Source organism: Anomalospiza imberbis, chromosome 10 (assembly GCF_031753505.1).
Source record: "Anomalospiza imberbis isolate Cuckoo-Finch-1a 21T00152 chromosome 10, ASM3175350v1, whole genome shotgun sequence".
In the NCBI taxonomy this organism is placed as follows: Eukaryota; Metazoa; Chordata; class Aves; order Passeriformes; family Viduidae; genus Anomalospiza; species Anomalospiza imberbis.
The window spans coordinates 22173955-22197727 of NC_089690.1; the positions used below are offsets into that span (position 1 = coordinate 22173955).

General features: G+C 58.4%; 1 protein-coding gene across 7 annotated transcripts; it reads right to left on the reverse strand.

The window, feature by feature from the left end:
* Positions 1-29: 29 nt before the first annotated feature.
* SNED1 (sushi, nidogen and EGF like domains 1) lies at positions 30-21944 on the reverse strand. Of its 7 annotated transcripts, none has more exons than XM_068201228.1 (33): positions 21629-21944; positions 18500-18787; positions 17904-18044; positions 17034-17196; positions 15985-16110; positions 15760-15873; positions 14899-15009; positions 14544-14657; positions 14318-14434; positions 13918-14043; positions 13533-13637; positions 12983-13096; positions 12730-12846; positions 12173-12289; positions 11980-12096; positions 11702-11815; positions 11448-11621; positions 11169-11282; positions 10461-10574; positions 9919-10032; positions 9724-9837; positions 8842-9138; positions 6639-6822; positions 6439-6551; positions 5682-5960; positions 5175-5319; positions 4788-4870; positions 3929-4015; positions 3612-3728; positions 3091-3178; positions 2435-2518; positions 2171-2209; positions 30-1794 (listed from the first exon to the last, which is right to left on the reverse strand). In XM_068201228.1, the coding sequence occupies exons 1-32, from the start codon at positions 21830-21832 to the stop codon at positions 2173-2175; spliced, it is 4332 nt and encodes a 1443-aa protein (XP_068057329.1). In that variant the 5' UTR covers positions 21833-21944; the 3' UTR covers positions 30-1794; positions 2171-2172. The 7 variants fall into 7 exon arrangements, with proteins under 7 accessions (XP_068057329.1, XP_068057328.1, XP_068057333.1 ...); XM_068201227.1 differs by having other exon boundaries at positions 14899-15012; XM_068201232.1 differs by having other exon boundaries at positions 14899-15012; positions 17904-18090; positions 21629-21766.
* Positions 21945-23773: the final 1829 nt, after the last annotated feature.

Sequence of the window (23773 nt, forward strand, 5' to 3'; positions counted from 1 at the left end):
AACTATTAAAAAAAACCAAAACAAAACAGTTTCCATAAAGTGTTTTTATTAAAAAAAAAATCAAACAAAACCCCCTAATTTATTTCCAAGACTAGGTTAAAACCTTCCAGCTGCATTACATACTGAGCCAGCTGTGGGACTGGAGGCTGTGGGCTGCTCTGCTGGCTGGCAGTGGGACCAAGCTTCCTGGTGCTGTGGGGACAACTCCAGTGGATACAGAACTGTCCCATGGCAGGGCCACCTCCACCTCCACAGCCCATGTCAGTGCTGATCTCGTGGCTGGCAGAGCAGGGGTGCAAATACTTTGAGACCACGGCTCCAAACTCTCCTGTCTGGGTTTCCCCTTGCCCTGCTCTTCCTGGTAGGGAGGGCTGGCTGCTTCTCCTGCCCTGGGAAGGCAGGGCTGCTGTGCTTGCCAGGCAGCTGGAGCAGGACCAGGCAGCCTTGGAGGAAAATAAGGCACGTCTGTCTTGTGTGAGCAAAGCTAGAGGTGGTGCAGGAGGGGAGCAGCACAAGGGCCAGCTGGTCGTGGCTTCACATTGCCCCTGCCCCCAGGCTGAGCACTGTTACACTGCTCGGGGAGGAAGAGGGTGGTGGCAGGAGCACTGAATCCCCTGGGCCTGTCCTGCTCTGGGAGCATCTTCCAAGCTGCTGCCTGAGACACGTGGCTGAGCAACAGAGCCCTGCTTGGCAGGAGGGGAGGCCCTCCCCACCAGAATAATCCCACTCTGCTGGGGCCGTGAGGCTCTATACCATAACTGGCTATATCTCTGGTATGTGTTAATTTATAATATACACCGTGTACGTTAATACACAAATCTATGTTTAACTAGTGTTGCCATACAAACTCACAAAAACTAGGAACGTTTCTAAGCTACACTTTTTCTTTCCTTGCCTGCCCTGCTGCAGTGCTGGGTGCTGGTCCTCTCCTCCACATAACCCTGCAGCACTGGTGCCACAGGGAAGTGCAGTGCAAGGGGCTGGCATGTGGGGCTGGCTTCCTCACCAAGCCTCTGCTGTGCCCTGCGCTGGTGTGGAGGCAACTACACGTGTGGTGGTACTGGCATGCCTCAGCTGACAGATTTCACCCTACGGATCACATTTTAAATGCTTTTTAGGTGCTCTATTGGTTTCTGAGCTGGATATTTGGTTAAAACCAGGGCTTGTTTACAAAGCAAAGAAAAAAAGGCAGGCAGTAGAAGCTGCCTCAGTTTCCCCTGCTAGAGCAGAGGAAACAGGAATGCTCCTCTACTGCCTGTGCTCACCTCACCACTCGGAGCTGCTCACCATTTCTAACTCATCTACAGGGGCTGCTCCTCAGAGCATGTTTTGAGGGGCCAGATTTCAGGTGATGGCTAAAGTTTTTTGGTCTGCATTAAACTGTTTTATTTGAGGGTTATAGGTAATTAATAACCTCGGATTACGAAAACAGATTGTTCTAGATGCTGTTGGCAGGGAGCTGGGCTGATCCCTGAGTGAAGCGGGGAGCCCGTTGCTTGTGCAGAGTTGCTGGGGGTGCTGAGCAGGGCTGGCCCCCTCAAGGGGCACTGGTGCTCAGCTCCTCAGGGGCAGAGAGGGGGCCAGCAAAAGCAGTGCTGGGCCAGCAGGGGGAAAGGGAGCACTACTCCGTGTGCTGATCCAGCTGCGTGTCCCTAATGGGCTGGAGGAGAGGGAGAGGTTGACACCAGGCAGGAAGGCTCCCCTGCTGTGTTCAACCCAGTGAGCAGATCGGATCTTCCTGGTGTTCAAAAAGCCCTTAGATGTGGAAAGACGAAGCTTCTACTGCTTTAAACCCTGTGGAGGAGCAGGAGTAAAATGAGCTGGTGTGCAGAGTTTGCCAGATGCCCTGCAGCTGGCCTCTTCCCACTCTGTGCACCAGTCTTGTGCTGAGAGAAGGGGACCTGCTGCCTCCAGGACTCCAGCCTTGGCCTGGCCCTTTTTATGCAGGAATCTCTTGTTCATGTGGAGCTGCAGAGCCAGGGGGAAGCAGAGCATTGCCTCCTGCTTCTCCACCCCAGCCACAACCAGGAGCTTTCAGCCATAAGCCCTCACACCCCCCTGACATGGTGGCATGAGCTAGGGTTGTGCCCTGGCCTGCATCCATCTCCCTGACTCCCTGCATGAGAAATGCCCCTGCCTGCGTCTGAGGAGGGCTGGAGCAGGTACTTACTTCTATGGCTTCTTCAGTGTGTGACTGTTGCTTGGCTTTCTGGAAGAGAAGGGAGGACAGCACTGTCAGCTCCATGCCCCTTGGCCATTGCTCACAGGCAAGCACACAGCAGTGGCATCCAAGCCCTGGTCATGTCTGTACCCCTGACCAGTCCACCCCCAGCCTGGGTGTCCCCATGCATGCTGGGGCACAGCAGCCAGCCACATCCTCCTGTGCAGGATCACAGGAAGGCTGGCACATCCAGTGTGCTGCTGCGGGCTGTACCTGCTGCTTGTCCTCTTGGAACTGGTGCTCTCACAGCTCTCCTTGTAGCAGATATCCTGGTGTACCTTGTAGATTCTCCTGGACCTGCACACACAGTGGAGATGTGAGTGTAGGGAACAAAAGGAACTTTTTGCTTCAATGAGAGTGAAGGGGAAGTCTGGGTATTTCCCCTATTTTCTTGCAGGCTGCAGTAGCCAACCTTGGCAGGAATGGGGCTCAGCCTGCTGTGCTGGAGGACTGATCCCAGCCAGGCCTTCGTGCCTGCATTGCAGGGAGGCCAGGGCAGAGCCGAACTCCCCATGCCCTGGCACTGCATCAGGGCTCCCCCAGCCCCCTGCTCACAGGCAGCCAGGAGCTGGATGGGATCTGCTTTTGTCTGGGGGACACACACACCAAATCCAACCTTGCTGCCATGTGGGTGGCTAACAGCAGTATGGGGCTGTCACTTCAGCAACACCCTGCCCTGATGCACAGCTGAGGGTGGCCACAGGGCTGTGCCAGGCTGCTCAGCCTGCACTGGGGAGGGGGCAACTGCCAGCTGGGGTTGGAGACGGCCTTGTGCTCGCTCTCCCTTCCCCAAAGCCGAGCTGCAGGGAGACATCCCCAGCTCAGAGCACAAGGGGAAGGGGGGAGCATAACCTGCAGGCAGTACTCACAGATAGTGGCAGGTGCCTCCTTCCCACACTGGGAATGACCTGGTTTCCGAGTACAGCCGCGTGCACGAGTGTGGCACCTTCTTGCAGGCTGCTTGGGGAATAGGAGAGGGGAGCTATCACTGAGCCCATCCCTGGCCCTGCCTGCCTGTGCCTTGTGGCAAGGGTCCGGAGAGGCCCCCCTGGCTTCCTGGCCATGCTGGAGGGCTGGCCTCAGCACAGCTGACCCACCAGTAGAAGCAGAGCCCCCAACCTCACACTGCCTACATAACTCTCTAGCAGAGGCAGAGAGCAGAGACCAGACCTGCACTCATATCTCCTCAAACTAAAAGCAGAGCCCAGACCCTCTCTCAGCTGCCAGCATGACACAGATCTCTAGCAAAGCCTGGGCACTGTGGGACCCCCTGGGTGCTGGCAGGGTGTGCTGGGTGACCTACATCCTAGGGGACATCCTGTGACAGGGACAGCCACCAGCCTGGCACTGCAGGAGGGAGCTTGGCCCTCGGGCACAGCCTGGCACTCACCCAGCTGGCAGACCCGGCCCTTGAAGCCCGGGCGGCAGGCACAGTGGTAGGACTCGTCATCTCGGGTACAGGTGCCTCCATTCCTGCAGGGATTCTTGGAGCAGTTCTGCCCCTCTCCTGCAAAACACGCTCGACCATCAGAGCCCGGGGCCACATCTCAGCCCTGCCAAGCCCCTGGCATTGCCAGGGTGCTCCCAGGAAGAGCAGGTGGGCAGGGGTGCCTGCCATGCCTCCAAGGAGGGCAGGCTGGTGCTGAGCAGGTTGCCTGTGGGGCCAGGGCTGGGTTCCTGCCGCTGTGGGTCTCCCCTGGGACTTACTCTTGCTCTTTGCCTCACGCAGCTGCAGTGCCAGACTGTCCCAGCTGGACACCTCTGTGTTCTCCAGCTTCACTGGAGCCTCTGGCTCTGTAGAATGAGAGGATTAAATGTCACCTTCCAGGCCAGGGCCAGACCCAAAGGCAGCCCCTCCAAGGGGATCCAGCCTGCCTGCAGCTTTGGGACACTGGTCAGGCCTGAGGCAGTGCTTTAGCCCTTCCCAGCTGGCATCCCTAGAACTGGGGTGACACTCTCACTCCTCCTGGAAGGGGCTGGGACACAGAGTCCTGGGAAGGTAGGGGCAGAACCAGGATGTGCAGTGAGGCCAAGGGCTCAGGTGTGCCAGGCCCCTTCCCCACCCCATGGTGTGGGGTTTGCAGGTGCTCTAGGGTATCTTGGGTTGGTATTTGGGTTGGTCTCTGCTCTTCTGGGGATGGAAAATGTGGGCTAGGTCTTGACTATTGAGAGGTTTCTCACCCAGGCACTCTCCTTGGGTGTGAGGCTGCTCTTGACAGTGGGGGCTGAGGCTGCTGGGCAGGCAGGGGCTGCACTGGAGGGCTATGGAGCTACTGCTCAAGCCCCTGCTGGTGCTGGCAGGGAAGAAGGGCAGCCACAGCCAGCACTACCTCCCATCAGCAAGGGTCCTTCTCTGGGCTCCCCCAGCCAGTCACCCCTCTCCTCAGGCAGGGTTCTAACAAACAGCAGATGTTTGCCTGCCCAGGGCCAGTGAGAGGGCTCCACCCTCCTCTGTATCTCCCACAGCCCTACAGCAGCCTGCCTGGCTGCCACCTCAACTTGTAGGGAGGTGCAGGAGATGGTACTGGATGACAGGAGCAGGACACAAAGGCACAAGAGCACTTACGCGTCTTCACAGTGATGGATTTTCCCAGCGCAGTGCCAAACCTGGCACTGATCCTCCCTCTGCCATCCACCAGCTCCGTGAACCTGGGACAGGAGAGCCGTAAGGGTACAGGGCACTGCAGGTCCCCCAGGCTCTATGTGCTGGGGCTCTTGGCAGCTGTATAAAGCATTCACTGGTGGCATCAGGCTCTGTGCAAGTCCCATGGGGGAACTGCTCTCAGGGTAAGGGGCCTGGCTGAGAACCCCCGTGGATGGGCTAGAGGCTGCACCCCAGCAGGAGCATGGCTTGACCCTGCACACTCCTGGGCATGGAAGCTGGGAAAAGGGACTGGCTCAGCCTAGTGCTTGGGCCGAGTGGAAGAGCCAGGAGTGCTGAGGCAGTGCCTACCTGGGGGCTGGCGAGGGCTCCTCAGCTGTGTCGTGATCTGCCAGCAGGCGGAGCTCCGGCAGGAAGGCTGGGGGCAGCCTGTTTCGCAGAACCCGGGGGTGCCCAGCTTGGCTCCACCGTCTCTCTGGAGCCCCATCCCTCTGCACTGCAGACCAAAGGATGAGGCTTAATGGAGGCAGTGTGAGCCAGCAACCAACCTCCCAGCCAGTCCCATCATCCCATCCCATCATTCCAAGGCTGCCAGGTGGCAGCCCACGCACCGGGGATGCAGATGCCCATCGCCAAGCTGGAGATCTGCGTCTGCCCTTCACTAACCCTACAACCCCCACCTCCCATTCCAGTGGACCTGTGTCCTGTCTCCACAGCCTGCTGCAGACACCCAGTGCTGGGGCAGCAAGGACTTGTCACTCTGTTGGCCAAGTGGTTTCCACCCTCTACCCCACTGCCCTGTCATCCCATTGCCTCTCTTGTGCTGCAGCAACCCAGCAGAGCCCCGGGAGCACTTACAGGTGCTGACGTAGAGGTGGATGGGCTCGCTGTGCACCTGGCCTTGCTCCGTGTTCTGCACAGCTGTCAAGGACAGGTGGTAGCGCTGCCCAGGCAGCAGGTCCCGCACCGTGTAGGACACGAGTTTCCCGTTGGGCACGTAGCGGCTCTTGACGCTCTGAGCAGTGGTGACATTGATGATGTACCCCTCCATGGTGCCAACGGGCGGCTGCTCCCACGCCATGGACACAGAGGTGGCGGTGACGTGGGAGGCAGTGAGGTTTTGTGGGGGGAGAGGCCCTGCAGCAGGCAGGGGATGGGGAGGAAAGAGGTCAGAGCTGGCGTCCCTGAATGGCCGCCGCCCTACTCGCTCACATCACCTTACAAGTGTGCCAGGGCCCCAGCTTGCCTGGCACTGCCTGGACCAGCCCCGAGCCTGTTCCCGCCACGGGATGCACAGTGAGGGGATGCTCAACACTAGGTCCTTGCCAAGACAGACAGAGCCTCACTGCACCCTGACACCCAGGTCAGCCCTCGCCTTCTGACTGCCAGACAGCAGGGGATGAACTGCGCCCATGCATGGGGCTGGGCTCATGCTGGTCTCAGAGACTGAACAACATCTGGCAGGGGAGGACATGCCAATGTCTTTCCTGGCCTCCCCAGCCCTGCCTGCACACCTCCTACTTGCTGTGCTGGCCAGACAGTCTGGCAGCTCCCACACCTCTCCCTCCCCACAGCTTTCCTGCCAAGCCGGGATGGCAAAGGCAACCTCACTCACTTGTCCACACATGAAAAGGGGCTGTGGCCAGGCTCTCTGAGGGGTGGTCTTCCACTCCTAGGCCACTCAGCGTTGTGACATGGATGATATATCTCTCTCCTGGCTGCAGGTCCCTGTGGAGGAAAAAGATAGGGTGGGAAGGGGTAAGTGGGGCAACCTGAGGGAGCCAGAGCCCTGGCACCCAGCAGCACCCCACTCACAGGAAGGTGTACTTGGCCACGCTGCTGTTCAGCTCCACGGTGCGGCCTGCCAGGTCCCCCATCTGGCGGATGGAGACCCTCACCCTACTGACAGTGGAGTGCTGGAGGCGGTGGAGAGCCCATTGCACCGTGATGGCACTGGCAGTCACATTCGTGATCTCAAAGCCTTCCACCGGACGCGGTCCTGGCCGGAGCAAGCAGAGAGGACTGTGGTCATCGTGGGTCACCCCATCCCTTCCCCATGCGGCCCCAAGGGGGGTCCTGCTGGCACCTCTGGATCACCTTCCCCAGTGGAACAGCTCAGTGTCACCTCTCCCACTGATCTCATGCTCTCCTCACAGTCTCCAGGCAGGTGGGAGGGACACCTATCTACCCACCCCCAGGGCCTTGTGCTACTCAAAGCACCCCCGAGGCTGTCCCCTCGGCCCCAGCCCCCTACCACAATGCCAGAGGGGCTGTAGTGCCCAGGCCCAGCCCTAACCATAGAATCATCAAGGCTGGAAGAGACCTAGGAGATCATCCAGTCCAACCATCCTCCCAGCACTGGCACTATAAACCACATCACCCAGCACCAGACCCAGATGCCTCCTGAACACCTCCAGGGATGGTGACTACCACCTCCCTGGACATCCTATCCCACTGTCTGACCATCCAAAGAGTGAAAAAAATTTTACTACTATCTAATGTGGATCCCCTGTCTTGGCTTTAGGTCATTTGTTCTTGTTCTCTCTCTGCAGGCATGACAGAAGAAACCAGCCTCCACCACACTACAACCTCCTGTAGGGGAGTTTTGGAGAGTGATGAGGTCCCCCCTGAGCCTCCTCTTTGCAAGGCTAAACAAACCCAGCTCTCTCAGCTGCTCCTCATAAGGTATGTTTTCTAGACTCTTGACAAGCCTTGTTGCCCTTCTCTGGACATGCTCCAGTGCCTCAATGTCCTTTTTAAAGTGAGAGGCCCAGAACTGAATGCACTGCAGCCTCAACAATGCCAAATGCAGAGGGATGATCACTTCTCTAGTGCTGCTGGCCACACTGCTCTTGACACGGGTCAAGATGCCACAGGCCTTCTTAGCCATTTGGGCGCACTGTTGGCTCATGTTCAGCCAGCTGTCAACCAGCACCCCCAAATCCCTTTCTGCTGAGAGCCCCTGAGCCACTCCTCCCCCAGCCTGGAGCTGCAGGGGGTTGCTATGACCCAAGTGCAGGACTCAACACTTGGCCTTATTGAGCATCATGGCATTGTCCTCGGCCCTTTGCCTGAGTGTGCCAAGGTCTCTCTGCAGAGCCTTCCTACCCTCAAGCAGATCAACACTTCCATCCAACTTGGTGTTGTCTACAAATTTACGGAGGGTACACAAAATCACTAGGTCCAGACCACCAGTAAATACATTAAACAGGAACAGCCCCGAACCAAGCCCTGGGGAACCCCACTAGCAGCTGCTAAGTCCATGGCACATTTCAGGTGGCCATCCTGACCCCAGCATTCAGCTGTGGCTTGAGGCCCCAAGAGATGCTGTGCCCAGCATTATGCTGACATCTCTTCCCCTGGGCTTCACTTGGTCTCAACCTGCTGTGGGAGATGGGGCTTTACCACCACCATTCTCCTCTCCTCAGAGGCTATTTCCTTTCCTAATTCCCTCCATCCTGTTTGCATTTGATTTCCACACCTGCCTGCCCTACAAAGTGGGCTCGAAGCTGCCCTGCCAGTCCATGGCCCAGAGGCATCACTGTGCCCCTTCCTCCGCCCATGGAGCAGAGGTCCCTGACAGCCCCTGCCCTTGCTGCCATGCTCCCACTCCAAGCCCAGCAGTATGGCAGGGTGACTGGTCCACAGGATTGCAGAAGCCCCACTGCCTGCCTTGCACGGGGGCTCTTCATACTCCCCTGGGCACAGTGACACGGAGCAAAACGGCCTGGCCCCAGTGAACAGGTTTCAGGAGCAATCCCCACTGCAAGCTGCCTTACAGCCCCTGGACTGGGCCACAGGGTGTCAGGCCTTTTACTCACAGCATAGAAAACAGCGATTCTCTGTGCCAAGCACTTTCCAGAGGCCCCCAGCTGGATTTTAGGATCTGCACCAGCAAACTTGCCAGGTTTGATACCATGCTGGAGCTGGTGGCAGGCTGGAGGTGGCAGCACAAACCCTGGCACCTGCAAGGGCCGCGCACGCTCACGACCGTGATCCCCCTGGGGACGCTACTCACTAGTGCGCGTGGTGAGCATGACGGGCCTGCTGATATCATTCTTGTTGTTCACGTTGCGTTTGACTGAAAAGACAGAAATATTGTAGGCTCTGCCGGAGGTTAGTGCCCGCAATTGGTGGGCAGAACGACTTCGGTCCACAAAATCTGTCCTGCGGTAAGAGCCGTCGAGGGATACGTACGTCACGGCGTAGCCGTCAATGAGTTGCCTGGCAGCTGCGTCCTCAGGTGGGTGCCAAGAAATCAACACACCAGTGTCCTCCACCCTTTCCACCTTTAATGAGGTTGGTGGCAGCAATTCTTCAGGGTGTGTGCAAAAGCAAAGGGGAGAGGTAATGCCATGAATCTTTAGAGAACAGACCCTGTCAGCAAGCGGCAGAACAGCGGCGATAAGAGGACAAGGTCCTCCCTCGTCTCACTTGGCACATCTGGCAGGGGCTCTCAGGGTGTAAACCACTCCTGGTTCAGTGGGCACAAGAGGAGCCAGGGCGCCAGGAGCATTCCCTGGTATCACTGGTGGCCAAGCACTTGCCACTGCGGGACGGGGCAAGGGGTTTGGGGGAGGCCAGTGCCAAGAGGCTTCCCTCGGACGCCTCTGCCTCCCCTCCTGAGGGCATCCGAGGGATTGCCATTGCTGCAGGGGAAATCTGTCCCCCATGTCCTGGGGCCAATCTTGGCACCAGCGGCAGCGACTCGGCATGCCAGCACCCACCCATGGCATTGGAGGGGCGTGGGCTGCCCCCCCCAGGGCGAGCCCCCAGCCCTGCCTGCCTCAAGGAGTGCTGCTGGTCCCGGATGGTGAGGAGCCCCTCGTGGGCGGTGGGCACTGCCAGGCTGGCGTCAAGCCCCACATCATGTCCTGGTGCCGCTGCTGAGGGCCTTTACCTTTTTCGCAGTTCTTGCCTGTGTAGCTGACTTTGCAGGTGCAGCTGTGGGTGCCATTGCTGGGCAGGCAGTAGCCTCTGCTCCCACAGGGGCTGGAGAAGCACGGGTCACTGGCTGTGGGAGAGGTGCCAGGTTTGGCAGTGTCAGCAGTGCCGCTGACCCTGGGGCTACCCTGCGCTGCCCTGCCTGCCTCACCTGTCTCACAGTGGTAGCCGAAGAATCCCTCTGGGCACACGCAGAGGTAGGAGCCCCCGTAGCTCTCACACTCCCCTCCATTTCGGCAAGGGTCTGACTCACAGGCATCCACTTCTGGAGCGGGGAGAAGGCCGACAGTGAGCATGCCAGCAGCCAGCTCCCAGCTGCCACAAACGAGCAACACTGACAGACCCCTGAGGGGGCAGCTGGGCACATGCATAGCCCAGAGTTTGGCACAGCTAGGCTGGACACTGGAACCTGCACTGTGCACCACGGTGCCCACATCCCCAGGAAGGGGTGGACACCTTGGAAAGGGAGTCCATCACTGGTGGACACTTAATTCCTTGCTCCCTCCCCATCAGAGCAGTTTCAGCTCTGCCCCCAAAACTACAGGCAAGGAGGTGCAACAGTGAGCAACTAGGTGATGGTTTGGGGTCAAAGTGTCCAAGACAGTGACCAGCCACCTAGCATGGTGCCAGCCCTGGCAGTGTCCTGGTGGCCACAGTCCAGCCTCCCACTGACCCAGGAAGGGAGAGCCCTACCTGTCTCGCACTGGGTCCCCAGGAAGCCCTCGGGACAGTAGCAAGCAAAGGACCCGGGGAGGTCTTGGCAGGTCCCGCTGTTCTTGCAGGGCTCCGACTGGCACTCGTCAACATCTGGGGTCCGGCGGGAAGAAAGGCACCAGCTAAGCACAGACGACTGGTGGCTAGGGACAGGGGCACTCCTCCCACAGGGCATGGACCCTGCCCACGTCATTTGCTTCTCCAAGCCCAGTGGCCAGGAACATCCCTGCTCCTGGATGCCCCCTGCCTCAGGTCTGCCCCTGAAGAACATGGTATGGGACATTCCTTCAGGGACACCTGGGGACAACTGGCAGTGTGGGACTGTGCCAAGAGATCCATCTCATAGGGTGCCTGTGTCATGTCCCCTGGTCTAACTTCCAACAGCCCACCTTCTCCTACCACTGTCCTCTGCCAGATGCCAGGGAAATGGACTGGAGTCGCCTGCCACCACCTCCCATGCTGCCCATTGTCCCCAGTCAGGAGTAGTGTCTCCCTGGTGGAAAAATCCTACAGTTGGCTGTGAGTCCTGGGAAAGAAGCCCTTGCCTCAGGCTGATCCAAGCACACATAACTCCTGGTAACCTAGCTCCTTGTGATGGAATTAGCAATGCTCTGGGGCTTTCCCAAGGGTGGGAAGGTGAGGAAAGGACTGTGACAGTCCTGGAGCATGCCTGGCATGGTCTCTTACCCAGCTCGCAGTGGTAGCCTGTGTAACCTGGTTCACACAAGCACAGGAAGGCAGAGACACGATCCTTGCACTGGCCACCATTCAGGCAAGGCTGCGACTGGCACTCGTCGATCTCTAAAAGCATTTGAGCAAGGGAGAGACATAAGCACAGGACAGGGATCCCAGGAGGGAAGGCAGCAGACAACTGGAGCACATATCCTGGGGTCACCAAACCATGGTCATGACCATGGGCCACTGGGATGGTGTCCCAGGGTTTGCCCACTCCCCAGAATTTCTCACCATCACATTCGGGGGGGTCGCTCCAGACACCTGGCACACGGCAGACACGGGGATGGTTATGCTGGCTGAGGATGTAGCCTAGCTCACACTGGTATTCAGCCAGTGAGCCCACCTTGGTGGAGTTGAAAGAAGCCTGGGCATGCTTCACCTCACTGGGGATGCCACAGTCGACCTCTGTGGAGAGACAGGGGATGAATGGGGCCCACAGAGGAGCCCCAAGTCCCCAGCCAGCAGGGGAAGTGCAAAGCCCTTACCAAACTGGCAGTGCTTCCCTACATAGCCCATGGAGCAGGTGCAAGCATAGCCCCCGCCGAGGTCCTCGCAGGTAGCCCCATTCTCACAGGGACTAAGAAAGCAAGGGGAGGGCACTGGAAGAAGAGCAGAGCAAGGAATGAAACCAGAGCCGGGCCCCTTCCCCTTCCAGCAGGGCACAAGGAAGAGTTGCAGGGAAGGGGGCTCAAAGCAAGCAGCGAGCTCCTGACAGTCAGTCCCATCATCCCCCCAGGTAGTGGCACACGCTCCTCAAACCTACCAATCTCGCAGTGCCGGCCGGTGTAGCCTGGGGGACAGTCACACTTGTACTTGCCGATGTAGTGGAAACAGGTGCCTCCATTCTGGCAGGGCCCCGACGCACAGGGGTCCGGCTTACCTGGGGGCACAAGGCGGGCGTGAGCCTGGTGGGGCAGCTGCCACCTCTCCTCCCTGTGGGGGCCGGGGGGCTGTACCGATCTCGCAGTGCTTGCCGGTGAAGCGGTAGGGGCAGGTGCAGTGGTACTCGCCATCCGCCTCCCTGCAGGTGCCCCCGTTGCGGCAGGGCCCCGTGCTGCAGAGCCGAGGCTTGGCTGCAGAGAGAGCGCCCAGAGCGGGGTCACCCAGAGCTGCTGCCTCCCACCAGCGTCCCACCACCCCTCGCTGCGGGAAGCCTGACTGCATCCTGGGTCCAGCAACAGCACAAAAACTACACCCGCGCAGACGCGTACTGGGGCCAACAGGTGCGTAATGCTGGGAGACAGCTGGCTGCTCCCAAGGGCAGAAGTTGTGGCACGTAAATAAAAAACATCAACACTGATGGTGTTGTACAGAAAACAACTGGATCTGCTGCTATGACTGTTGGGTGTCATGAAGGGAGTCATTCAGTCCCTCCCTCTACCCTGCAGGATGGGATGGGAAAACCTGCACCAACTTCCAGCTCTGCAAGGAACTGCTCATCTCCCAAGAAGGTCCAAGCCCTTCTTCCCACCTCTGCCAGGTGCTGGGGCCACAGGGAGCACTGTGGAGGTACCTTTCTCGCAGTGCATGCCAAGGAAGCCTTGAGGACACTCGCAGATGTACGAGTCATCGTGAACCTGGCAGGACCCCCCATTCAAGCAGGGCTCTGAGTCGCAGGGGGATGGCATCGCTGCAGAGCCAAACACAGGGCATCACCGAGGACATATGGCCAGCGGTACAAGGGCAGCTTCCCTTGAGGTGAGGTGAGGGTACCCCCTTGCTCACCCCCACCCCAGGGCTGCTCCCGCATCCCCGTGGAGTCTTACTGTGGTTGGTGCCGTAGTTGGTGTGGCAGACACAGAGGTAGCTCCCGCCATACTCCATGCAGTACCCACCGTCCGGGCACTGCGTGTTCATGTTGCACGGTGTCGTGGTGACTTCTGCAAATAGATGGCCAGTGCCAGCCTCTTTCAGTCAGTGGCAGGAGGACACCCACATGGAAACAGGAGTCTCCTAACTTTGCAGGGTCCAATGAGACAGAACAGATCCTCTGGCACAGACAGTGCAAATGGCAATGCCCAGCCTGGATGCTCAGTGAGCTTCAGCAAGGGAGTGCACAAAGGCCATGACTCCCTCCCCACCCGTGGGAGCTGGGCTGAGGCAGAGGCTGGGAGAGGTACTGCTCAAAGTGGGAGTGATGCAGGTGGAAGCACTGCCATCTCACCAGGCAACAATATTTCCAGGCTCAAATTCAGTGTGTGCCTCTGGCACTGTGCTAGGCCCAGGCATGGGCAATGCCTCCTTGCTGACTCACAGGCTGCCCGACTCAAGCATCCCAGAAGGAATGAACACAGTAAGCAAGAAGATTTCACCTACCAAATTCACAGAGGAGACCAAAAAAACCAGGAAGGCACTGGCAGACGGTGACGTTCCCCTCCAGACAACTGCCCCCGTTACGACACTCACAGCCCTCAGAGAGCTCTGCAAGAGAGAAAACAGGAGCTTCCCAGGACCTCTCCTGCTTGTGGGCTGGGACCAACAAGCAGCCTTGCCAGATGCCACTCACAGGGGAAACTCAGGTGGGCAGCAGCCCTGAGGCCCTCAGACACACAGGCACAGCCTCCTCCAGAAGGACAGACCGTCTGCTCAATCCCAGAGACCTGAACAGGCTCTCTGGGGCTGCTGCTTCTCCCTCTTATGAGCATGAAGGCTCCCCTTGACATGCTGCACCCCAGTAGCAAGTCCCCTTGATTGTACTCACGGTCTCGACAGTCCTGTCCAGTGTAGCCCTCCTGGCACTCACAGACATAGCCCCGCTCGGTCTCCAGACAGCTGCCTGCGTTCTGGCACGGGTGGGAGAGGCAGGCGCCGGGCATGCGGGGCCCACCTGTGGGGAATGGAGAGCCTGAGCTGGACAGATCCAGTTTGGGGCTGGAATATCCTCTGTCCTGGGGATCCTGCTGGAGGTTCCAGCACAGTCAAGCAGCCCTGCAGGAAGGTGTTCCCTCCTGGCAGCACCATGGCTGCTCTGCACATGCCACCCACCAGTTTCAGCAGTGCCTATGACTGACACAGCCCCTTTGCAGCCATTTGCCCATTCCTGCCCAGTGCCCCTGACTGCAGTTCCCACACCAGGCTGGTCGAGGCACAACCTCACGCACCATACTGGCAGTTGTTGCCGTAATAACCCGGGGAGCAGGTGCAGATATAGCGGCCAGGGCGGATGTAGTTGCACGTCTGCCGGTTCTGGCAACTCCGGTCCTCACAGGAAGATGAATCTGGTAAGGGGAAAGCAAGGAAGTGAGCAGGAGGAGAGCCTGGGCCATGATGGCCAGCAGAATATAGGGGACACAGTCCCTGCCGTGGGTCATCCTGGGGTACAAGCACCTGTCTCGCAGCGCTGTCCCACAAAGGGCTCCAGGCACACACAGGTGTAGTTATCGACCAGGTCAATGCAGTGCCCGCCATTCAGGCATGGGCTGGACTCACATTCATTCACCTCTGCAAAGGGAGGCCAGGAAAGGTTGTCAGGTCATGTGTGAGCACACCCAGCTCACCTGGTGCTTCCCTCCCAGCCGGGATGATGCTTAGGAGGGTGAAGGCGATGGACAGAAGAAAATAAGGGCCACTGGCAAACATTCCCCTCCAAAAACTATCTCCAGGAATGAAGCTGACTGGGAAGGAAGCTTGCCAAGGTATGAAATGTCACCATCTCCATCCCATACCTCTTTCTGTCACCCACCTGTTTGGCAGTCCTCCCCTGAGTACCCTGATTGGCACAAGCATGCTGCTGTCCTGTTCACCACCTGGCAACTCCCACCGTTCTGGCACACCCTGTTCTCACATGGTGATTCTGCTGCAGAAGAACACCAAAAAAAGAGGGACAGGGGTGTCAGCCTAGGCGCAGGACCAGCACATGGCACCCTCTACACGTGGAGACACCAGACCTAGGCAAAGCATGGACTGGAGCTACCCATGCACCTTCTGTCAGGGGACAATGGCCATGTCATGACTGTTCCCAAAACCTGTCCTTAGGCAGCTCAGCTCTTTCATCCCCCCACACCTCCTGGAAGGCAGTGTGCTCTGCTGGGCATTTCTCCCTCCCTTCCTTCCTCCCCCACAAGTCAACTCCCTTCTCGCCTTTTCCACTGGCGCGGCAGCTTGCTGGGAGCCAAATGCTTTGGCGGCACTTCCACTGGCAGGCGGAGGCCAGCAGTGGGGGAAACCTGCAACCACGGCCCCTGCCAGGGACTGGGAGGGTCTCTCCTGCCTTTGAAGAGCTTGGGACTAGAGCATCACCTGCAAAAGCAGGGCCTGCAAGGCTTGTTTGAGCACTGGCTGCCAACTTTTCTGGCTAAGGGAGTGGTGGTGGAAGACTGCTGGCAGCAGTGCTGAGCGAAGCCCTCAGAGGAGTCAGCAGAAGGAAAGGCTCATGGCCAGAGAAAAGCTTCTTTTGCCTGAAGCAAGCTGAAATCCAAGTTGGCTGTAACAAACTGCTAGAGCCCAGCAGCTACTGCAGGAGTCCTGGTCTGGAGAGCCCTCCCAAGAGCAGAAATGCCCCCCAAGCCTGGGGTCTCTGCTTTTCAAGTGCTGCACTGCTCACCAGTTTCGCAGTTGTTGCCTCTGAAGCCTGGCGGGCACAGGCAGGTGAACCTGCCAGCACCATTGAGGCAGGTGGCTCCATTCTGACATGGGTGGGAGAGGCACTCATCCACATCTGAAACAGATCCCCGGGTGGGGACAGGAGCTCAGGGCGAGGACAGACACACTGCCAGCAGGCAGCAGTGACACCAAGAGCTAGACCTGCTCCCTGCAGCAAAGTGCTCACCAACATGGCACCTCTTCCCAGTAAAACCAGCCAGGCAGGAGCAGGTGTAGGAGGGGTTCCCAGTGATGCAGTCCTCAATACACTTCCCCCCATTCAGGCAGGGCCGCAGTGTCAGGCAGACAGAGGCTGTGGGAACAGGCAGTGACCCCTGTCAGCCCCCACCCTGGCAGGGCTCACCTGCCACCTTCCAGCCACACCAGCGCCTGGGTGTTTCCCTGCACCCGCCCGGCTCCCTGGGGTGCTGGGGGAGCCCGTGGGGCTGCCTGCCTGATGGCGGGGCAGGGGCAGGCTCCCCTGGGATAGGGGACAGTTTTACTCCTCCTGTGCAAGGGGGAGAGGCTGCACAGGTCTGCAGCCTGGCTGTGGGGAGGTCTGCTCCACTGGCTGAGGGGATATGAACATGCCCTCACTTTTTCAGGTCAGAGGGAAAGGGGACGGGAGAGCCCACGTACAGAAAATCCACCGATAACGCGAGACACACAGATCACAAGTGGGAAAACACGGCCAGGGGGAAGTGGGGATGAGGAACCGGAGACCAACAGCTCTGTGGGGGATGTGCCAGGACCCCAAGAGTGGGGAGCATGGACCAGGTCCTGGCAACCTAACCCCACATGGCAGGCTGGCATTCAGCAGCCCTCCATTTGGCTCAGCCCAGCGTATGAGGACTGATGGACATATGCACCCCCCCAAGGGTGCTGGCCCTTCATGCCCTGCCTGGCAGTGGGCTGGCAGGGGCCCAACTGCGCACATCACCTCCTCCCCAGCCTCCCTCATCACTCCCCACAGGCTTCTTTAAACTAAGAACTCTTCCTCCCCTTCCCATTTGCTCTCCCAGCCGTTCCCAGCCCCAGGGCAACCACAGGTGCCATCCCCAACCGCAGCTGGTGCTGAAGACAGTCCCCACATAGCTGCCTCCCCTCCCTCCCCAAAGCCCTTCCAGACATCTCTTCCACCCCGCGGAGGTGGGGGTTGAGGCAGGGAAAGATGGGGCTGGAGAACAGTGTGGGGTTGGGTTGGGAGTTAAGTAAACCTAACTGCTGTCCTCTTACTTGTATTGCTGCAGCCCCCCACTTGCACCTGGGCATCATCGATTCTGAACACCCAGCGCCCGGGGATACCCACATTTGTCGTCATCTCCACGTCAGCGATGTCATCGGTGCGGGATCCGGGGATGTTGAAGTAGCGCTTTCCATCACCAGCGTTAAAACCTGCCTGGAAGGACAAAGGCAGAGAGTAAAGAGACATCACTAATGCATGGGAAAAAGCACCTGGAGCACCTGGACTCATCTCTCTTGTCATGCGACACCACTGGTGGCACCACTCAGACCAACTTTCCCTTTCCACATGCCACAGGCCAGCACTCAATCCTGTTCACATGACAGGACAACAGGGTGAAGTGGACGCTTGGCCTGCTCAGTCCCTTCCTGGGAATTCAAATCCCATTTGTTTCCTCTCCACCTGCAGCATCCTGCCTGCTGCAGGCTGGCAAGCAGGGAGCCAAGCATGGATCAACTGTCGGTAAATTCACACATCCAAATGGGTACTGGGGTTTTTGCGGGTGTGGGTGTTGGCTTTTTTTCCCTTTAACACAACAACACACACAGGGATGAAATAAAACTACAAGCAAAAGCTGTGCTAGCCATGGCAGCTGCTCTTAAAGGCTGAGGTTAGGAAGGAAAAGGGACTATGAAGCGGCAGCCAAGGCAAAGATCTGTGGTTTTGGGATAACAAAGCCCCCTGTATGGTCTCAGCTTTGGGAGCCAGAGCACACACAGATATTTAAGAACTCTGAAGAAGAAAAAAAAAAAACCAAACAAGCAGGGGGAGATTTTCCACCTCCAAGAAACCCAAACAGGAGCCACGAGCTCACAAGGCGGATGTGCTACCCAGGCACCCCAGGGGCTACATTTGTCACTTACCTGTGCTGCGATGCCACCGAGCCCAGCAAAGTCCCCCCCACTGCTGGCGTGCATACCCGTGGTCCAGGTGATGGACTCGTAGTTAAAGATGGTGAAGGAAAGCTTGCCATCCGTAATGAGGACAATCTGGAAAGTGTTTACCTGCAGCAGGGAGGGGAGGAAAGCAGTGAGGGACGATGAACCAGTCCTAAAATAAAGTGACAGAAACTACATTCAGCAAAGGGGTGTTCCCTTGAATCCCTCGAATCCTCTATGAGCAAGGGCATTCGAGTTTAATTATTTTTAATCCTAACTTGTGATCCTGAGCTAGAACAGCTCAGATGAATGGGAAAAATGGGGGAAAATATGGATATTGCGCATCTAGAAGGCAAGAAGTGCCTCACTTTTGCCCAAGAAGGCTGACGATGTAAAGCCTCCACATGGCACAAAGAGGAGGGTTTGGTATTGCTAGCCCACTACTGCTCTGTCACAGCAAGGTATGAGGACAGAGCCATCATGCTCAACTGAGCTCTGCTGACAGCTCTGTGCCAAGTGGCAGGTCTGGCACCGCACTGAAGGCACACAGGTGGGGTGGCTGCTTTGCCTCAGCTACTCACTGGTGAAAATGAGTTGCCCCCGAAGAAGGTGACTCGGTACCAGGTTGCAATGAAGACCCACTGTGCAGAAAACCCTGGGAACTCAGGGAAATACTGGGCAATGTCCCTACTCGCTCTGTCCAAGATGGGCTGCTCGGTGCTCTCTCGGTAATATATTTCACCTGCCCGCCGATTATCCACATCTGCCCAGAAAGCAGCAACCACACGCCGGTCCTTGGAGATGGGGAAGGCCACCGGCGTGAACTGAGAGACCTCCTTCAGGAATGAGATGATCCCATTGTTGTTTACCTGCAGAGAGGAAGGGAAAGAAACGGGTGGCCACAGTTGACTCCTGCTGCCAGCAGGAATCCATGTTTTAGAGGTGCTTTCCATTTCATCTTCCTCTCCCCCTCCCCTTTCCACAAATATTGGAGCGCTTCCCCTTCCTGTCCTTAGAAGCAGAGACGTGCCTCAGCACCCACAACACCCCAGCCCCCCGCCCCAGCCGCCTGCTCACTGGAGCGCGGCTGCGGGCCACTGCCTGAACAAACCCAGCCCTGTTCTCCAGGCCAGGGAAAGGGGAACAGCTGCAAAAACTGCAGGAGCCCTGCGCATAAAACAAACAGTGCCCGGTGCGTGGGGCCAGCTCACGGCACTGCTCTTGGCAGGGGAGAGAGCCTGAGCTCGCTCCCCAGTCTCATGGCTCACAGGCAGCCCATGGGGCTGGACCCTGCTGGCAGGGGGGCTGTGGGCTCTGGTCCATGTGGGCACTGGCCCAGGGTGGGAGGAGCCTTGCTCCATCCATCCATCCATCCACCGGCATGCACAGCACTCCGGGGGGTGCTTGATCCCCAGGTGACCAAGCACCGCCACCCCATGCAAAGCCCCCGGTGCTTCAGCAGGCTGCTCTCAATAAAGTGGGGGATGTCAGACCCCCAGGGTGAGATACTTCAAGCTGTTCCTCAGCACTAACTGGGGCAATTAGAGTTCTGGGATGCCTGGCCCATGGACGCATGGCAGAGGCAGCCTGAGCCCAGGGAAGGAAACTGGAACTAGTGGATGTTGCTGCCTGGAGTGCTACTTCCCAACACGAGGATGCAGTGGGAATGAGGAAGGTAAAGAAACCCCCTGCCTACCTGAACAGGGATCAAAGGGAAATGCTCTCACCCTGAGCTCCCAAATTCCCTGGAGTAGACCCTGGCAGCACTCTGCCACAGTGCCATGATTGGCAGTCCAGTCAGCTCCAAGCCACTCTGTTCCCCAGCCCACAAGCGACCGTGGGACAGGCAGGAACACACAGCTAAGCTCGCCAGGCAGGATGGAAAAGGGTGCCTGGTACAGGCAAGAGGCTCTCAACTGGAGAGAGCAGCTCTGGCATGCAGGCAGGCAGTGGTGTCACACTCGTGTGCCAAAAAGGAGTTGGGAGCCAACATCCCCAGGAGCCATGTGGAAGCCAGAATGCCTTCACCCCAGCTGCCAGCACACCCAGGCACAGGGGGCTGAGCTGTGATGGCCTTGTGCAGTCCCTGGGGGAGGTCCCCAGTCCCTGAGGAGGGTTCATAGCCCCTCCATTTGAACACAGGGCAGTCCTTACTGTGACTAAGGGAAAGAGGATTCTGTTTTCCCAAAGCCTCTGTAACCCCACTGTGTCCGCAGAGGAACATTCTTCCCTTGATTAAAGCAAGATGGGAGAGAACCAGAGCCAAGAAGGGCTTTTTTTTTGTTGTTGCTGGTTTTTGTGAAGGAGGAGGGGGGTGGTTGGAGGCAGCCCTTGAGAACAGAGGCTTCCAGGTGAACTCAGCCCTGTGCCAGTCCCCCTGGACGGTAGCTCCCTGGGGAGGAGGGCTGCTGCCACATGGACTTCTGTGCTAGGGGCAGGCAAGCTGGCCCTGCAGAGCCATGGGGCTTTAGCTCAGGGAAAGGGGATGTAGTGTCCTCTGATCCCTGCAGCCCCTCCAAGACCTAGAGCCACACTGTGGATCCTCTACGGGACAACCATCATGTCACCTGGCTTCTCCCAGCCCCTTCTATCCTTCCACAGTGGCTCAAGCCCCAAGCCTGCATCCCTCCCACCCGATGGCAGGGCTGGTGCTTTGATCAGGGGAAAAACACGACCAGGTAGGACCAAGGACCCCCTGCACTGAGCCAAGGCAGTGGAATGGTACATGAGCCCAGCTCTGGGATGGCATCAGGACCATGCTCAGCCATCTCCTTTGCCACCTGGGTCTGGGCCATCATTAAGCCCAGAGCAAACCAGGGAGATGGGATCAGGGAGATGGGACGCTGAAAGATTCACTGTGCCAGATGGAAACCAGCATGGGGAGCCCAAATCTCACTTCTGGATGCAAGACAGCACCACCCAAAAGACTCCATGGACAACCAGACACTTGGGCTTGCCCTTCTGGCCACAGCTACAGGGGACACGATGGGCCAGGCATGATTTGAGTTCTTTGGCCACAGTCCCCTCCCGGTGGCTTAGGGGTTGCAAGGGAGTGTGTCACCAGTAGTCCCAGCAGCCCAGTGGGCGCAGGGAAAGGGAAAGGAATCGGATGTGCCGAGTGTGCAGCCCAAAGTGCAGCTGTCTTTATTCTACATCACACCCAGAGCCCCACCAACCCCCCTTTGCTGCAGCAAGGGCCACCACGCTAGGGCTGCAGCACACCAGCTCTGGGCTCTTGCCCACCAGAGTATCCAGCTCCCTGCTGCGGGATCCCCCAGCATGTCACCAAGCCAGTCCCACAGGGTGTGGGTACGCAGGTAATGCAGGCTCCAGCCAGGGCTAAGCCCAGGCTCCCCACCGTGGGTGAGGGCTTTGCCCAGCATTCCCAAGGCAGTGGGGCTGGGATCCTCGCTGGGGACCCCCACACTGAGCCAGGGGTCCTGCATGCTCCCCAAGCCCAGGGCACACTGCATCCTCCTCGGCACACCGCTACTCCTCTGGTGTTTCCCGTTAAGTGGGGACCACCTGATGGCCCCCAAGGAAACTCGGATCCATCCAAGCAGGACAGGAAAGAGGAAATAAGAGAAAGGGAAGAGGAAGAAAGAAACAGAAAAGAGGGAATTAGAGGGAGGGAAAAAGCAGAATAGAAGGAAATGAATTAGAGGGAGCGAACAGGAGGAAATAAGCAGAAATAAGTGGAAATTACTCACATAGAGGCCGGTGTGCCCCGCGCCAAAGAAGGGGAAGGGGATGGAGAGGGGCCGGAGCTCGGAGCCACCGTCGTCCTGCTTCCGCGTGGCGGCGTCGCCCTGGGCCGGCCCGAAGGGGTAGAAGTCCCCCAGCGGCACCTCCCCACCGGCCCACAGCCACTCGCCCAGCGCCACCAGCACGGCCCAGCCTGCCAGGACCTGCATGGCCGCCGGCAACGCCGCTCGCCTCTCACGGGGGCACCAGCCACGGAAGCATGGCGGGGGCGGGGCAGGGCGGGCCGGGGCGGGGCAGGACGCCCGCGGAGGGGCACGGGGAGGGCGGCGGCGGCTGCCCGGGGCCGGGCGGCGGGAGCGGGGAGCGATCGCCCGCAGCGCTGCGCGGACCCGAGGCGCTGCGCGGACCCGAGGCGCTGCGCGGACCCGAGGCGCCCCAGCGCCAACGCGCCCCGAGCGCCCTCACCCTGCCGGCCACGCCCCCGGGGCTCATTTGCATGATCTGGGCGTGGCCAGCCGGCGGGGGCGGGGCTGGGGGCGGGGCTATGGGGCGGGCTCCCCGAGGAGCGCGAGCGGCGGGGGGTCCCCGCTCTCCCACCCAAAACCACGCGTGGGCACAGAGCCCCCTCCGTGCCCCCGGTCTGCCCTGCTCCCTGGAAACACAGGGCTGGATGAGGAAAACAAAAGAGACTGAAGGAGAAAAATAAACTGGGTCATTTTCCTTTTTTCCCCTGGTTTTTTTGGCTTTTTTTTTTTTCTCCTCCCCCCCTGCCCCCCCCCCCCCCGGTGATTTTTTTTTTTTTCAGGTGCTAAAAATATTATCAGGAAATTCTTTTCAGGAATGCCGTGTTTTAGGTTACGCTCTAGGCTCAAGGGCTTCTTTGTCTTTACTGGAGAAAAAAAACCCAAAGCAAAACAAACACACCCACCCTACATTTATTATCGGGAAATGGTTTGACTGGGAGAGGCTGAGCTCCCAGGAAAGGTGAGGGCTACTCCCAGGGAAGCCCCACTAAAAGCACCAATGGTTCTGAATAATTATCAACTCATGATGGGTCCCAAAGCTGGACCCCAAGATCAGCCTGACTCCTGGAACACCAGTGCATCCACCAGTGGTCCAGGACCATGTGTTCCCCCAGCAGGCAACCCTGTCTGAGCCCTACTGCTGATCCTAGAGAGCTGACCCTATCACTTTAAAAATCTCTTGGAAGAAAATGTTAAAGGAAAAGGAGGAAAAAAAAAAAAAGAGAGAGAGAAATCCAAAATAAATAAGCAGCCACATCCGGATTTCTCCCCTAGGACGCTAATAAAGGTTTTATGGGTTTGATATGAATTACCCTCCCTGGCCATTCATCGCTGATTTTCTGGAAGGCATTAGGCTGCACAGCCCGGCCGAGGTGGGATGCAGAGGGGGCACTGCCCTCCTCCCCCGCTGCCAGTCTGTGGCTCTGCCATGCCAGACACCCATCTCTGTAGGGGAGTGACTGCGGGGCCATCTTCTGGCCGTCACCACCTACCACCTCACACCCACCAGAGTGAGCCCTGCGCTCCCAAATCCCATCTCCTGGCCCCGCCATGCCATGCCGTGCCAGGCCTGCCACAAGCTCAGCTTCCAAGGAACACAGGGAAGTTGTGGCAGAACCTGCCCCTCCTCCAGGACCAACCCCACAGGGCCATCCTGGGTTTCTCCTGGTAGGTTTTACCTCGAGAGAGGGGAAGGGCAGCTATCCCAAGAGTGAGGGGAGGATTTTCTTCCAGGCAGGCTTTGCACAGGAAAGCATCACCACATTCCCCCCATGTTGTCCAGCCCAGCTCCCCGGGACGTTAAATTGGAAGCAGTAAATGGAGCAGGGAGAACAGCTGTGGGCCCCAGCTGCAGACATTTCCTCTGGGCCTGGAGCTGGAGCCAGCGCAAAGCTGGGCTCTGCGCTGAGAATGCTGGGGGGAGTGTGGGGGAAAGCAGCCCTTTCTGCACAGCATCTGGCCAAACTCTGTTCTCCGCCACCCGCTCCATCTCCAGCCACAGATGCCCCTTTCTGCCGCACCTTTACGGTGCCCAGCTCTTTGATGGCCACCAAAACCGGGACAGGATCTCCCCCACCCATCCCAGTGGGTGGTTCTGGTGGGGCTGTGGAGGGGATGCTGCAGGTC

What these genes read in the sequence shown, in the direction of transcription:
- SNED1 (XM_068201227.1), bottom strand. Translation starts at nt 21,832, where the DNA reads ATGCAGGTCCTGGCAGGCTGGGCCGTGCTGGTGGCGCTGGGCGAGTGG. An exon ending in GGGGGGCTGCAGCAATACAA is followed by an intron (nt 16,111 to 17,033) that starts GTAAGAGGACAG and finishes CTGTTCCCACAG; the next exon opens with CCTCTGTCTGCCTGACACTG. An exon ending in ATCCATCACTGTGAAGACGC is followed by an intron (nt 4,016 to 4,787) that starts GTAAGTGCTCTT and finishes CTCATTCTACAG; the next exon opens with AGCCAGAGGCTCCAGTGAAG.